Source organism: Rhincodon typus, chromosome 3, assembly GCF_021869965.1.
Source record: "Rhincodon typus isolate 14 chromosome 3, sRhiTyp1.1, whole genome shotgun sequence".
In the NCBI taxonomy this organism is placed as follows: domain Eukaryota; kingdom Metazoa; phylum Chordata; class Chondrichthyes; order Orectolobiformes; family Rhincodontidae; genus Rhincodon; species Rhincodon typus.
The window spans coordinates 85,896,850-85,913,770 of NC_063334.1; the positions used below are offsets into that span (position 1 = coordinate 85,896,850).

A 16,921-nucleotide genomic window follows, 5' to 3' on the forward strand; every position below is an offset into this window, starting at 1 on the left:
GGTCTAGGCCCGAAACGTCAGCCTCTCTGCTCCTATGATGCTGCTTGACCAGCATATGAGGTTTATTGGAGCACAGTGGTAGTGTCCCTACCTCTGGGCCAGAAGACCTGGGTTTGAGTCCCACCTGTTCCAAAGGTATGTCAGAATGTCCCTGAACAGGTTGATTAAGAATATCTATAATACTAATTAAAACTCTGATCCCCTTATAAACTCCCCTTACATACAAAGGTAGGCTGGGTAAAATAAGTTATGGACATAGGGGGAAAACTAGAAAGACAATTCAGTTGTACCAGTCCTAGGTATTGATGCTGATCCTTGTGATTTTTGCGTGTTGCTTCACTTGCCTTTCTCTGGTTTCTTCCACTAGGTTGGTGAAAGGCACAAGATGGCTGGTACACTTATAAGTTTCTGACTTATCAATAACAATTCACAGCTTACAGCAACTGTTGCAGGGGGGATAAACTGGTTTTCTTCAGGCTTAGTGATTTTGACTGCAGAGAACAGAGAGACTGCTCCCAAGCTAGGGAAGAAATGAACACTTCTCTCTCAGTCTGTAAGTTACCCCTAGCTCCAAGCAGTTAAATTACCTGAGAACTGATCACACAGTTATTATAGGCAAAAAGGCCTCAATCATGAATGACTGGTCATTAATCTATATAGGCCAACAAACTTCTTATTGCCAGCAAAATTAGCGTCGGTACACCCCTTGGCTCTATATTACCTGCAACTCAAACTCCAATTTCTGTTTGTTCCAATGGTTGTTTATGAGCTTTGCCATGGGTGTCAGATTACTTGCTTTTTAAAACTTATAGCCAACCTTACAAACACTGGTTTTGAAACAGTACTCTCTCATTCAGTCCACAAAAGCACAAAATAAAAAGACACGGTTTTTATAATTACAAGTTCTGGAGTTCCCACACAAGTGTTTTCCAAAACTTGGACCTTATTTTAAAGTCTCAGACTTCATGTGGCCTTGATCTGGGCCATATGAGTGCTGCTCTACAAAGACGAGGGGCCAGCAGTGAGCGAAGGAAAGACTTTCATTATTCAGAAGGGAAAGGTGGGGAAACAGGCGTTTCAGCATTGGGAGAGGTGAAGAAAGGTCAGGGTTTCATCAAAACCAAATAACTATCTACCTTTTCACAGGTCAATGCTTTTAATCAACTGCAGCAGCATTTGGGCCTCAGGATGCAGTCCCTCAAGCCATGCCCACAAATAGGCGAAAACTGAAGGATTTAAAAAGACCTCACAGCTATCAGAAATCAATCCGAGCTCCATGGTAACCACTATTGCCTTGAAGTTCATGACCCCAAATCCTCATCTTGAGACCTTCTCACAGTTTGAGAAGCCCTTGACAGCAAACTTCATTAGGGAGTGAAAGAAAGTTAATCAGATCAAATACCTCCATAGTAAATGGAAGCCTTGCTCGTCAACAATTCATCAACTTACTACAGTGGACAACCGATGGCTTGTGCCCACAGAGATCTAAAGGGTACTGCCCAAAGAAGTACTGTCAATAGACGAATATCTGCTACAACCATGTCCTTTTGCTTCTTTTCTAAGGAGCCAAGATCCAGCTTATAAAGTCCCTACAGTGTGGAAACAGGCCATTTGGCCCAACAAGTCCACACTGATGCACAGAAGAGTATCCCACCCAGACTCATCTCCCACCCTATATTTTCTATGGCTAACACGCCTAACCTACACATCCCTGGACATTCCCTGGGCAATTTAGCATGGCCAATCCACCTAACTTGCACATCTTTCAACTGTGGGAGGAAACCAGAGCACCTGGAGGAAACCCACGCATACACGGAGCGAATGTGCAAACTCCCCACGGACAGTCACCCAAGGGTGGAATTGAATCGGATCCCTGGTGCCATGAGGCAGCAGTGCTAACTCCTGAGCTACCTTGCCACCCTATAGATGATGGCAGTACATTTTCATGTAGGTTCTCTTATTCATTTTCCAAAACTTTGGCAGAAAAGCTACAGAAACAATAAAGCTCAGAGATATAAAGTAGATTTTTAAATGAAAGATCCTGGAGGTTGGGGTCGCACAATAGATGGCCCAGCTAAAGAAGAGAAATACACAAGGAAATCTGTACACAGACCAAGCAGGTCAGTAATAATAACAACAATAGATTTTAATTACTTGCTCATTACTGAGGCAGGGAGGATATAAACAGAAAATAGGGAATGAATTTCATAAAATTAATATTCAATTTGTTCCTCAAACAATATATTTGGATCTCTACAAGGGCAAAGGTATTGGTTAGATTTGGTTAAGCAAAAGCAATAGATCAGATCGAAGAGTTAAATATGAGAGAGGATCTTATTAAACCTGAACACAGGATAAGATACAAGTAGAAAATGTAAGAACGGGGCAGACTGTAAAAAGATAGGAGGGTTGAGCTGAGATGGAGTAAACCAACAGATTTTTGGTCACTCACTCAGCCTATCGATGTCTGTCTGCGACTTTCTTATGTCATCTTTACAATATAGTTTTCTACTTACTTTGGTGCCACCTGTGAAGTTAGCTATCAACCCTTCACTTTCCTCATCCAAGCCATTGGGGTAAATTGTAAAATGTTGAGGCCCAGGTACAGACCCCTGTATTTCACTCATCGCATCCTGCTAATTGGACAGAGACCCATAGATGCATCTGCTCTGTTTTCTGCCGGTAAATCTTTTGTCCATATTAATATCAATATGTCCATATTAATATGTTACGCACATACCACAAGCTCTCTGTTTCCACAATAACCCTTGAGGTGACAGCTTATCCAGCTTGCTAGAAATTCAAGTACTGTGTGTCTGCACAGTCCTCTCTAAAACAACTTGAAACAACAGTAATAGACTTGTTAAACATGGTTTCCCTTTGCCAAAACCATGCTGCCTCATTCCAATTACCTTGAGTTTTTCTAAACCTGCAATTGTTTTAGAGATTGATTCCAACCTGGTCCGGACAGAGGGGAGAAACTGTTCCCACACAAATAGAACGAGGACTGAAAGGCACAATTTGGAAAAGTTTTGCAAAAGATGCAAATATAAGGTGAGAAATAAATTTTTCACACTCCGAATAGTTAGGGTATGGAATGCTCTGCCTGAAAATGTGGTAGAGGCAAGTTCAATTGAGGAATTCAAAAGTGTATTTAAATAGAAACAATAGAAACAGGGTTAAAGGGAAAAGGGAGAATATTGGTGCTAAGTTAAACCACTCAGAGACCCAGTACAGACACAATGGGCTAAGTGGCCACTTTATACATATAGGATTTTGTGATTCTGTGAAACTAACTGGCCTATGGTTTCCTGCTTCCAGCCTCCCTCCCTTCTTGAATAGAAGAGTTCAATTATTTTGCTTTTTAGTGATATGGAACCACTTCAGAATTGAACATATTTTGCAAAATTAGCACTAACACATCATCCTCTTAAGACTTTAGGATGAAATTCATCTGGGCCCGGAAACTTATCAGCCCACAGTTCCATTGGTTTGCTTTATACCAATTCCCTCTTGATTGCAATTTTGCTACGTTCCATTCTCCCTTCCACCTCCAAATATACAGTTGTTACTGTACTATGTTTTTATGCTCCATAGTGAAGACAAAAGTGAAATATTTGTTCATTTTATCTGGCATTACCTTTTTATCTGTTATTAACTCGCTGTTGTTTTGGTCTCTGGAGGACCAAAACTCACCTTAATCATTAAGTACACATCTTGCACATGTTTATGAGGGCCTTCAAATTGATTTGACAACTGCTCTGTAAAATTGGTTTCAGCACAGTCCATTCCATTTTTCCAACTCCTTTTCAGGTCTAGCCAGTAGTCCCATAACGATGGAACTCACGGAAAGAAATAATTTTTGCTTCTTCTTTTTCAACTTACCTTAATAAGCCAGCAGGATAAGGAATTGTTCTCCTGCATTCACAATACCAGTGTGGGCTAATGATCCACACTCATTCCTCATTCTTCCCATTCATCTCCCCATAATTTCTTTAGTTATTAAAGTTAACAAAAAGTTGTAATTCTCTTTAAAAACCAAACCAGCTGCAGATACTGTAAATCAGAAATAAAAACAGAAATTGCTGGAAATGCCCAGCAGATCTGGCAGCATCTGTGGACAAAAATCAGAGTTAATGTTTTGGGTTGAATGACCCTTCCTCAGAACAGTTCTTGGAAGGGTCACTCAACCCAAAACATTAACTCTGATTTCTCTCCACAGATGCTGCCAGACCTACTGGGCATTTCCAGCAATTTCTGTTCTTGTTTGTAATTTTCTTTCTTAGCCTAGTTGCATTTAATATTATTAATGATAAATTTAAATTAAACTGCACAAAACGTGCTGCACTAACTGGCTAAGTGAAGTCTATTATAAGGTGATGTTCAGTTTTCTTACAGTTTGATCAAGTCCTGATGTAGATTTTGTTAGTCGGTCTTTATTATCGTGTATGTGCTCTGTACAGTACCTGATTGAATGATAGTGTTCCAGCAAGAGGACCAAGGTCATTAACTGCAGAATCATCCACCTGCCAAACAATCTGGACTGGACCATAACCACCATCACGACTGACTGTGAAGGACACCAGTCCAGCTGGATCGTCAGCAGTCTTTGGCTCTCCAACAGTCACCTAAGAGAACACAATTATGCTTCATTGTACAATAACCACAACTAGTGGTTCTGTCTCTCTACCATCTCTACACCAAATCTCACAATTTGTAAATACTTATATTCATGTATGATTCAGATATTCCATGACTAATACAATTAGCCCCTGAATGGTACAGAAGTAACAAAGGGGGAAGATAAGAGATTTTCAGCAGATTGGGTGATTAACATGTCCAATCACTGCAAAGCAGCAATCAACAAAGCAAACAATGTTAAATTACATAATGTAAAGTACCAGCAATCATACAAGGCTGGTGATCAGGGATAAGGAGAATTCAAGACAATACCTGGAAATGTTGCAGAGAACATATACTAAACTGATGACTCGTGTCACAGGATGAAATTATAAAACAAGACCAGGACCAGGACAGATTTGAGAATTTCAACCTTAAAAGGAGGCAATGGAAAGAACAACGTCAAGAACCTGTTAAATCAGGGATCAGTAAAGACTGAGGGACTTTGAAGAAAGTAACTGAAAAGTTGAATGATATGGTTATCTGTTGTAGACAGAGAGGAAACATAATGAGGAAAGTGATGAAATGCTACTGCCAAGAAGGAGCAGACAAAGTCCCGATGGCAGGTGGGAGGATAAAATGGTGAGAAATGTAAGTGCAAGATAGGAGGAGGAATGGGTCGTTGACAGAATGGGGTGGAGAAGGGAAATCATACTGCATCATGGTAATTTCAAATAAAATGGGATAGGTCAAAGGAGAAGAATAAGAATTATATTTTCTTTCACAACAGAGTGGCCAAAATGTGAAATGAAGCTTTGAGGTCAATGTTGGATTCAAAATCGCTGCAACGACTTAAGAAATGACCTTTACTTTGATGGGACTTCAATATCAAGTAGGAATGAGTTAGATGATCTGCACAAATACAAGCTATTGTTGCATTAATCTTGTGATGTCGATCATAAACAATGTGAATAAAAGGTCAAAAAGTCAGAGAAAGTAGTTCTATCCTGATGCTCAAAAATAAATATTGCAGCTGTTAAATTTTATATATTCTGGATGAATATAAAAGACAAAGTTTAGAAATGAAATGCTTACACTGCAAATATACAGTTGCTATCAAACACTTGCATGCAAGGTATGGTTACATGCAATCTAAAGCCTTATTTCCTTTGATGACATGCTCCAATGCCTGACTGATATTTCCAGCTGTACCTCTATGTTTTTCTTTCCCATACTTTCTGTACTATTAAACTACCAGCAATACTTAGGACTCTCCTCTTTCTCAGCTTGGGCTTTTTGAATTCCTAGAAGTCCATTAATCACAACTGCCTGCCTGCCAGAGCTTCCCTCCTAAGAATGTGGCATGTTTACTTTTACATTTAAAAGCAAGCTAACTGATTTACTGCCAGAATCAACATGTGAAAGAAACTATATGTTAGTGATTTACATTCAGTGGAACAAAACTGAAATTTTATATCATTTAAATTACTAATGATCCTTTGACTTTACAGAAGACCATAACAAAAAGGAACAGGAGTAGGCTGTTCAGCCCTTTGTGCCTGCTCGACCATTCAATAGGATCATGGTTAATCCAACATTCCTCACACTCACTTTCCTGTCTTTTCCCCATAACCCTTGATTCCCCTACTGATCAAGATCTATCTCAATTTTAAATATGCACAAGGACTATGCTCCTCAGCTTTCTGTAACACTGAGTTCCAAAGACTCTCAACATTCTGAGAGAAGGAATCCTTCCTCATCTATGTGTTAAATTGGCACTGGTTTGTTCTGAGACTATGCACTCTGGTCCTGGATCCCCCCATGAAAGAAACATATCCTTTCAGCATTTACCCTGACAGGCCCCTTAAGAATCCTATATGTTTCAATAAGTTCACCACTCATTCTTCTAAACTTCAGTGGGTAAAGTCCCAACATGTTTAACCTTTGCTCAAAAGACAGCACCCCATAACAGGGATCATCCATGTGAACATTTTCTGAACTACCTCCAACAAAATAATATCCTTCCTTAAATAAAGCAATCAAAATTGCTCATGGAACTCCAGATGTGGTCTCATCAGCATCTTGTACAGTTGCAGTAAGACTTCCCTACTGTCATACTCCTACCCCATTAAAATAAGGGCCTACGTTCTGTTAGCTTTTCTGATTACCTGCTCCGCCTGTGTGCTAATTTTCTGTGTTTGGTGCACCAGTTATCCCAAGTCCCTTTGTATTGCAGCTTTCTGCATTTTTTTCAAGATTTAAGTAATACTCTATAAAGGAAGAGATTTTTCTTTGTGTAATATTCAATTCTATTCTACAGTGCTCAAATGCAAATTCAAGCAAAGGAGTTCCTACAATTATCACCATGTGGGATACTGTCATCTATTCAGTAAACTGGGGCATTCTGATTGTATGGGTGGAACTCAATGCAGCCTCCCCACACGAGAAGGTGAGTTTGCAGGAAGGCTGTAGTCAGAAAGTGCAGGGTGGCAATAACTCTGTCCAGTGAAGTTCAAGACAGGAAGGTTAGAAGACAGATTTCCTGCCCCAGGGCCAATTGAGGCTTCAAAGTAAACAGTTAGAGGCCTCATGCTGTCACCTCTGGGTTTTGATGCCACCAGGCCTAACACGAGGAAGACCCAAGGGTTTGCCTTGGGTCTGGCAAAGGGAAAACTCTCTCCTTGTCCAATAGAAGCACCCACCCAGTGGAAACAGAGAAAGCCTGAGTAAGATCTCTGCCTCTAAGCATCAAATCAAACCTCACCCCAGCGCTCACTATGTGCAGACAATGAGGCCTCAATGAACCTGCTACTTAATTTGTCCCTGTAGCTCATGCAAACATACAATTTCAGAGAAGAAATATACCATTCAGCACCTTGGGACTCCTATGCCATTCAGCAAGATCCGGGCTGATCTTGATTCCATTGTCAATCCACGACCTCAAACATATGCAGTCCTGCCATTAGCCACAGCTACCAATGACACTGCCAGGGCTGACTAACCAGCAGCTCTCAGAATGCGATTTTTGGAGAGTTTCCTCTCAGAGGAGCAGGGAGATAAGTGCCCAATTGTGTCTTAATCTCAGTGGACCTCCAATAAATGGCCACAGTGGTCTCATCTCACTTCATAGGACCATATAACTAAAGAAAAACCAAAGAATCTATTCGTGTTGACGATTTTTTAAAATCACAGCAGAGAATGGCAACATGTTCAAAAACTATTTTGTTAATGACGTAACAACTTCGAGAAATCTTTCTGAACTTGCTCAAACTTTATTTGTTTTTAATTCTTTCAACTTTACTAAAATCCTGCACAACACTTGAGAATGTGGGTATAATAGCTGTCTTACACAATCATCCAAAGCACGTGATAACATATTATTCGCCCATTTTAAACTCCATCTGATTTATTTTCCATTGACTTGAAAGAAAAGGATATTAGGACATTGTGTATAAAAGAGTCTGACTTCAATTTATTTTGCACTACCACTCAAAATTAATTTCACTCCCCTTTTTCCATACTGACTCAATGTAATTGTGATATTGAGATATTTGACATGCAAGTAAATAATCTTTTTTGTTAACTTTGGAGATTACCATCCTTTCTCAGATTCTTTACAAACAACATATAGCCACTGAATGTCAGACATAAAAAAGATTGAGAAAAAGGGAAAAGATTACTCACAGATCGTTCCCCAAACTGAAACACACCAACAGGTGAATCATTGTTTGGAATGTTGACGGTAACTATAATATCGTTTCCCATTTTGGCACCTCCTGTTACTCGAGTCAGGAAAACAGTGAACGTCTCCAGAAATTCTGTCAAGTTATCATCCACTATAATGATCTCTAGGACAGCAGAAGACTACAAAGAAATGGGATAATGAAATTATGCAACATTCTGAGAGTTTACATTTCATGAGTTTGCAATTAATAGAGCTTAAAACCGGAAAATCATTTTTGTTCAGATTAAATGGTGTTGTAAGTTCTGCTGCAGAAGGTTTAAAGAAACTTGACAAGGAATGACAGCCTTGAGATTACATTAGATAGGAGAAACAAGATTTGCACGGAACTGAGAGAGACAGGTATCACTAACGTAGGAAATATTATTTCATTAGTTGGAACAAAGCTAAGGAGGAACGCAATGAGGTCTAAATTCAATTTACAACGCATGTATGGAAACACAGAGAGCAGCACATGGGCTGCAGCGGTTCAAGAAGGCAGCTCACCACCACCTTCTCAAGGGCAGCTGGGGATGGGTAATAAATACTGGCCAGCCAGCGACGCCCACATACCACAAATGAATAAAACAAAAAGCAGGCACAGGTAGCACAGCCAACAAGAGTAAGATGTTATGGTGATAAAGGAGACCAGACTCAAATAAAGGCAGGGCTGAGGACTGGATATATGATATTTAAGAAAGATAGGAAAGAAAAAAGAAAGGTTGCAGTATTGATTCAGGAAAATATGAGAGTGCTAGAGAGAGCGGAGGTCTTTGAAAGATGAAGGACAGACCTATTTTGTTACAGTTAAGAAATAAAAGAGGAAAAATTACACTGCTGCATAAAATGTATGGGCTATCACCTATTGGGAAGGGAAATAAATATAAAGTCTAAAGAGCTTTATTACAGACAGCTGGAGATTATTGATTTCTTGAGAGTGTTGAGAGGCTGTAGAATGCAGCATGCGGAATAGTGTCTGAAGCAGGAATAAAGCAGCTAAAATATTCAATATCAGTGGAGTCAGAAAATAGCTCATCATAGATCAGCCACCTGTTTATACACCACAAATGTTTTACAGGTTGGGTGTACAACAGGTACCAATTCATTGCTGTCCATTTTCAGTTCCCAGCAAAACTGAATCCTACTCTCATGACAATGGTTCAGCAGAATAGGTTAACAAATGGCTGAAGAAAGTGGAGATAAAGGCATAGTCAAGCAGGAGATGGGATTAGGATGGTTGTTTGTGTGAAGGATAAACATGGACTGGTTAGACTAAACAACCCATTACTGTGATGTGATTTTTCTGTAAACTGTGCAAATCACAAACTTACCCTTCCATTAGCGAAGGTGAGGTTTCCATAAGATGGTGTGAAATCTGAGAAATTGGCACTTTCTGGCCGTGCTTCCCAAGCTACATTTATCTCCCCAAATGTACCAGAGCTTCTGATCACTAGTAATTGTAGAAGATTTCTTGGAGGGGCCACCTCATAAGCAATAATTGCACTAGTTTCATCCTGTGGATTTGACAGAAATCAACATTACCTAATTAATTTTCACTATCACAGACTAAAAACTGCACAGAATTGGTAAAGGTTTTTATATTAACCCATCATCTTATATAGGAATGTATATTATGTGATGTAAAATTTCAGTTTTTTTTGGTGTCAAGCCAAACAATTTAGGTATATCTTACTGTTACACACTTAGGAACAGTACTCCAGAAATGGCAACATGTCTTGTCTAAATAGATTTTACGCATGCCACTAACTTCCACATCACTACCTCTACAATCTTTAAATTGTTTGGGTTGTCAGATATTTCTAGGGACATAGGAACAACTATGCTTTTCCTAGTCTCTTAAAATTCTTGAATAAGAGCACCCTTCTTCAACATTTTAGAAGTGATCTCCAATAATTTATATATGTCTGTGTGAATAGTGTGGGTGTTTTGTGGCTGTGGTTAAAAATTTCATCAGGGTCCTAATATGCTTGCATTACAATGTAATTGGAGTCTAGGATCTAATTTCCCAAGTGTAAATGGAAATGGCACAGAGTATATTGTTTTAATTTTGGTCTCAAAACACATCATTAGCTTCATAATGCTGTTTGTGAGAAAGACAAAAATCAGCATTAAATCAAGGCTCCTTTCCAATTTTGAATTTAGCAAAAGGTTACAACACTAGCTCTGATCCTACTTCACTGCTAATCTCAAATGCAGCCATGGATTTACACAAAAATACCCTCAAATTGCTTGTAGCCAGCCCAGGAAGTTGCCAAGTGCTCCACTGTTCAACATTCCTTTCTCTTTGAAGTGTACTTCAATGCTCCTACCTATACCAAAGATTATATATGGCCTGCCAACATTGCTCCATAAGCATGTGTCAGAAGAATTTCCTTCAACTGCTCAAATTACTTTCATTAGTTCCTGTCTTGAGGTTTACAATATTCCCATGCCATTTCTTTCTGACATTATTCTTTGTTTCCATGAATCTTTGAGGAAAAAAAACCTGTTAGATGTCATCAATCTTGGATTTTAAATACCAGCAAAAAGACTGATAATACCAGAAGATTAGAATCTGCAGGCAAAATATTCCAGACCCAGAGGTGAAGGGAATGCAATGCAGAAATTCACCAACACTCCTTAGAGGGCACCTTCCAAATCCACATCCACTTCTATCTAGAAGGACCAGGGCAGCAGATACACAGGAACATCACTGCCTCCAGGTTCCCTTCCAAGCCACTCACCATCCTGAGTTGGAAATATTTTGCCATTCCTTCAGTGTCACCGGGTTAAAATTTGGAACTCCCCAGACGTAATTATTCACACAGAGGGTGGTGCGTGTATGGAAATGAGCTGGCAGGGGAGGCGGTGGACGCGGGTACAGTTACAACATTAAAGAAGCGTCTGGATGGGTACATGATTAGGAAGGGTTTAGAGGGATATGGGCCAAATGCTAGCAAATGGAACAAGATAAATTTAGGATATCTGGTCAGCATGGACGAGTTGGACCTAAGGGTCTGTTTCCATGTTGTACATCTCTATGACTATAACATGAACTGCAGTGGCTCAAGATGGCAGTTCATCACCATATTCTCAAGGGCAACTAGGGAGAGGCAATAAATGCTGGCCAGCCAGCGACACCCACATCCTACAGAAGAATATTTTTAAAAATCACCTAATTATTCCCATTTAAAGTATATGACGGTTGTTTGTTGTTAATTCACATTCACTGACATAGAGTTCTATCCTCTTCTTGCAACTTTCTTTAGTCTTCTCACTTATTTACAGTACATCCAGCAATGGTAAAAAATTGTAAATTTGAAAGCCATTCTCGCTCTCCTTACATCCTTTCCCATTGATGGACATAGAGAACAGGAACAGACCCAGAATCAAACATTGTAAAGTATGGTGGCTTTGTTCCACATGTAGAAATGTCTGTAACTCATGTTCAATTATCACATTTCTAGACAGCTTTTTCTGAAGTTGTTAACCTTTTCCTCATTCCACACTTCTAACTGTTCTCCAATAATTTCTATGCAGTATCTATTGAACATTCCATTTCCACTATTCCCATCACCATTCCAGGCACCTCCTTAAAGAACCGTGCTGAGCATCTGTCAACTTTCTTTGATATGAACTTAAAAATTATGAGGAGTAGGCCACTCTGTCACTCAAGCTTGCTCTGTCCTTCCATAGCTGATCTGATTACTCCACATTTCTGCCTACCCTCGATAACTTTTCACCACATTGCTTAACAAGAATCTAACTCTTCCTGGAAAGTTGGTGGCTGGGGGCGGGGTGGGGCGGGGGCGTCTCGGCACAGTAAGTCAAATTCAGCCTCTGATACCAGACCAGAGGACTGAACATTATCATTATCTGGTCAGGGTGTTCTTGGGCAGGGGTTCCTGCCTCTGCAGTTCAGTGAGTTGGTCACAGTTAGTCCTGTGGCTCCATTGTAACCAGAGTGGGTTGTAGGGCTGATGTAGGGTCGGGGAGATGTACAGACATCAGTCAGATCTGTCCACAGAAACCGGACAGGGGTGGGGGTGCGGAGCTGGAAAGCAACAAGGCCACTCACTGCCATGGGGAGAAAACACGAAAACCTACTTGTTTGTATTAAAGGACACAGGCTGGGGTGAAGGGGGTGGGTGACTATTGGGAAAGGGAGCAACTGTATTTGTAAGGGGTGTATACGTAAAGTATGGATGGCAAAGGTGTCATTGAGGAGGGGAGTCTGCTCAGGGTCAGGAGCACCCTGGCTTCAAGTTGGGGCAGAGACAGTGAATGATCACACGTTTGGCATGGTCACCTCATATGCCAGGGGCTTTGGGAGGGGGGGTTCAGAAAGGTGGTTGATGAGGGCTCATATAGACAGTTTGGGAGAGGTCTAGGGGGGTATAAAGTCTTTGGGGTTCATGGAAGACGTATCAGGAAGGTGATCTGGATGTTCAAGGCCTGAGCAACAAGTGGAGGACAAGCTGGATGTCACAGGCCAAAGAGTGTTCACTACCACCCTCCATCGTGCTAGATTCAAAAGTACATAATGAGAAGAAAAATGGCTGTGACCTCACTTGGAATGGGTTTGCTAAGTGCCACAACTCATGAGGGACAGGGCTGCAGGACCCCCCAATGTGAGGCCCTATAAAAGGAAACAGCATTACACACATGCATTGTACAGGTCTCAGGCATGCAGGCTTTCTAATCCCTGACCATCCTAATACATCTGCTCCCAGTATACTGCCACACCTCCCTGCTTCAGGCATCGCTGACCATCTCCTTCACACCAACACTTTTGGACGCAGAGGCCAGGGAAAGAATAGGGATGTTGTAAGAGGAGGGGCAATGGTGTCAGCAGAGTCCATTGCCCTATATACGCCTTGTTCATCTTGCTTCTTTATGCTACAAGCAGCTTTCAATGCAGACGCTGATCCATAGTACATCCTGTATGGACAGGAAGTTAGATACCATGCTGGCACTATTACTTCCAGGGTTACACAGAGACTCAAACAAACAGATGGAGGGCCAAAACAATCAAATATATACAAACACAAAACTTCATATGTCACCCATACCACTAAAGTGCCTTCAATAGGTCGTCCCCCTTTTCTCCCTCCCACTAGATTTCAGTGCAGGCCCTGGATCCAGAGAAGGGGTTGTGGAAGCCTGGGAGATTTGGCCAGGCAACCCCAGGGCAGCTGTACCTGAATGTCCTCAACATGCTGAGGGTTTTCTTACTTGGACTTGAACCTGGACATTCCAGTCTTGAGGAGGGGACACTATCACTATGACACATGACCCTGGGTTGTGCCATTATATTTTGTCTCAGAGGTTTGATTCACTCCCTGCATTTACTTCCTTTTAAGAATTGTAGGCAAACTTTAGCTTGCCATTGCAATTTCTCCCCTTACTGAAATATCCAGCCAATCAACAGTGTGGTTAGCAATAACTGAACACAAAAGCATTTACACCATAGGCTGTAAAAAGTTGTCTTCTTTCTTGAGACACAGTCAATGGACATACACCATGTTCTCTGTGGTTGGTTTCAGAGGCTATTGTACTTAACCCTTTGTCTATCTCACATGGAAAATCTGTAGATTAATGTAACAGACAAAAACACAAAATTGGTCCAAAATATGACCACTCTGTAAAAATTTGAACAACATATAATTAGAGAATAAAGTTCAATAACCCTTAAATACTTTAAATGCAGTATTTCAGTAAAAAAAGTACACTTTATCTCCATATCAAATGAAGAATCATACCCTTGTCACATTGAACTGGATGATTCCTCTGGGGTTGTCATTCTCTTCAATTGTTATTTCTGCCAATTCCATTCCCAAGTGTTTCAAACTGGGTTGTCTTCCAGATCCAGTATCAGCCACTTTGACACTGGTAATGTTAACTAGAAAGCTTTCATGTAATTCAGGAATGTTATCCTATCAAATGAGAAATATCATTTTTCATAAAATCCAAAGAGCAATGTGTTTATTAAAAAGGTCAACATTGATACTGAACAGCATAGGCATCTAACTTGAATCAAAAACACTGTTGTTCAATTTACAGAGTCATAAAAATAACATTAGACATTTTCTCACCAACATTTTCAGAGTTGGGACTTGAACGAAAGCCTCCTAGCTCAAAGGCAGGGACACTAGCACTCTGTCACAAAAGCCTAAGGAATGACACTTGATATTTTTAATCAACTTGATTATAAATGATATTACACACCTCTGAAGCAAATGGGGCTTGAACCTCAGTGTCCTGGCTCAGACACAGGGACATTACCATTGCACCCCAACAGCCCTTTAAACATTTATTGTGTTGATATTGAAGACAGCCAGGATTTGAAAGGCCCCTGTGAGAATTAAACTCTGGACCCTTGGTTTACATGGTTACTGCTCTAACCCTAAGACAGAAATGAAACTACAGAATGTTATGTAACCCATCATACCTATGTCAGTTCCAGTTTATTAATTTAAACTATCTACTCATTTGCAATTCTCTAATCCAACTCCATATCTGTACATTCTTCCCTTTAATGTGTTTGTTCAACTGACCATTTAAATAATGTGTTATTCTCTCTCATTATGAAAACATCATAAGTTCAAATAAACCTTCCAAAGATTCTGTTAATATCTCCTTTTGATTTTTTTTTGATATGTGAAGACCATATTTTTATTTTTCTATATTTTTCAGTGTGCACAAAATAAGGCAAAGGATTAGTTTAAAAGCCAAGGATTATTGAAGGATTGCTGCACTTTTTAAAAAGCAATAATGTATACTAAAGTGCTGTTTTAACTGCTGTTTGTTTAAGCAGCAGGGAAAGCGTTTTCAGACGTGAGCTGGAACCAAGGGGTTGGGTACACATGGAAATTTAGCCAGCAACAAGTAGTTAATTGATTGTGAAATTGCAACCAGTTATTGATGCCAAACAACTGCAATACCTATGTGGTTGGGCCCTCAGTCGCTGAACAACTTTGAAGCGTGAAAGTTCAGGTTAGAACCCATCAGACCTCCAGAAGGAAAAAAAAAATGGTTTTACACTGCAGCATAAAAACTTCTCAAGCCTTCAGTTAGCCAGTTTATTTCCTCTCGCCACTAACTGTCAACTGTGACTTTTAACAAATACATCAGAGACCTTTGTAAGCCTGAATCAGTCCTCCTGTACCTCCTGCAAATTAAGGGAATGTACCTGGAGAAGGAAGATCAAGGATCAACATGTCCTTATGATGTCAAAAGGATCATCTCAGTGAATCCTGTGACAGAGACCACTGAACTACGCTCCCAGTCTTACCTACCATCCGTGGCACTCATGTTCTTTTCTCTTTCTGTACGTATGTGTAGTGGTGTTTCAGCTTTATCCAGTAAAATTATGTTATTGTTGTATACCTGGGGTTAGAATCTATTTGCTTGTTGTAATTATTCATTCTTAGTAAGTACCGAGACGTAGTCTTTGAAGGGTTGTGAATTAGATCGTTGATTATACCTGTTTTTATTCACCACTTCTTTTATTTAGCTGTCTTCTCACATAAACACCCACTTGCTGATACAATGTCAATGGCAGTGTCATATCCTAATGTAATTTTAATTGTATTCCTGACCAAATCTTACATTGTTTCCATCTGCAAACAGAAGCTCAGGGGATGAAACCAGCCAAAAACGCATTTTTAAAAAAAGTATATTTTTTAAAACAAGGTTATTTGTGAAGAAGCAGAATGCCTCACACTGAGTTGTGGAATACCTGATCCTGCTACTATCCATCCCCGAAATAATTTGCTAAAAACCATTTGCCTGGGGAATGGCAGCTTGCAAATTTGACTCCTGCTCACCAGTGTTGAAGCAACCTTATCAGCCTCAGATGGAAGTCAGATTCAGGATACTTTCAAATCTCCTGGGTTACCTGCTACAGGAAACCAGCTGCCTTTGACAGTCACAAACTAATTCATAACCTGTATATTCTCTCATTACCAATCCAAAGTTGGCTAATACACTAATGGAAGGAATTAGCAGTGAGCATATTAAGTTTTTGCCTCATATTTCCACAATAGAGCTATCCACTATTACCTTACTATGAGGATTATATACAAAAAACTACTAGTAATGCCTTCCAAAAATAAGAATATTTATCACCATCCGCTCTTATAAACTTACAGATAGTATTGTAAATCTAATGAAAGCTTGTGTGTCATTCTCCTTTATAATTGCTGTGCCCTGTCTTGCAATGTAGTCCTGGTTTGCAGTTGCTTGATTAACAGGTAGAAGCAAAAGATTTGGTTTGGTACTGTACTGGACAGCAACATCTCCCACAAATCCTTGTTCGCGAACAATTGTTAAAGTGATATTAATTGCATCAACTGTAAAAACATACAACAAAAATAATTAAAACTTATATGTGCAGTCATCAAAACAGTTTAATCTCAATATTGGGTAAAGTTGTACTGTAATATTTTCAATGAATATAGAAATCAGCAGAGATCTAAAACAAACATCCTATTTGCTGTCGATAACAAGGTGTAGAGCTGGATGAACACAGCAGGCCAAGCAGCATCAGAGGAGCAGGAAAGCTGACATTTCGGGCCT

General features: G+C 40.0%; 1 protein-coding gene across 1 annotated transcript in view; it reads right to left on the minus strand.

Moving 5' to 3' along the window:
• adgrv1 (adhesion G protein-coupled receptor V1) overlaps nucleotides 1-16,921 on the minus strand; it is a 407,915-nt gene that overhangs the window by 176,355 nt on the left and 214,639 nt on the right. The window contains exons 55-59 of the mRNA XM_048593741.1: nucleotides 16,493-16,695; nucleotides 14,104-14,277; nucleotides 9,673-9,855; nucleotides 8,305-8,484; nucleotides 4,467-4,628 (exon numbers count right to left, since the gene is read on the minus strand). Of these exons, the coding sequence (XP_048449698.1) occupies nucleotides 4,467-4,628; nucleotides 8,305-8,484; nucleotides 9,673-9,855; nucleotides 14,104-14,277; nucleotides 16,493-16,695 (902 nt within the window). The remainder of the gene's footprint in view (nucleotides 1-4,466; nucleotides 4,629-8,304; nucleotides 8,485-9,672; nucleotides 9,856-14,103; nucleotides 14,278-16,492; nucleotides 16,696-16,921) is intronic.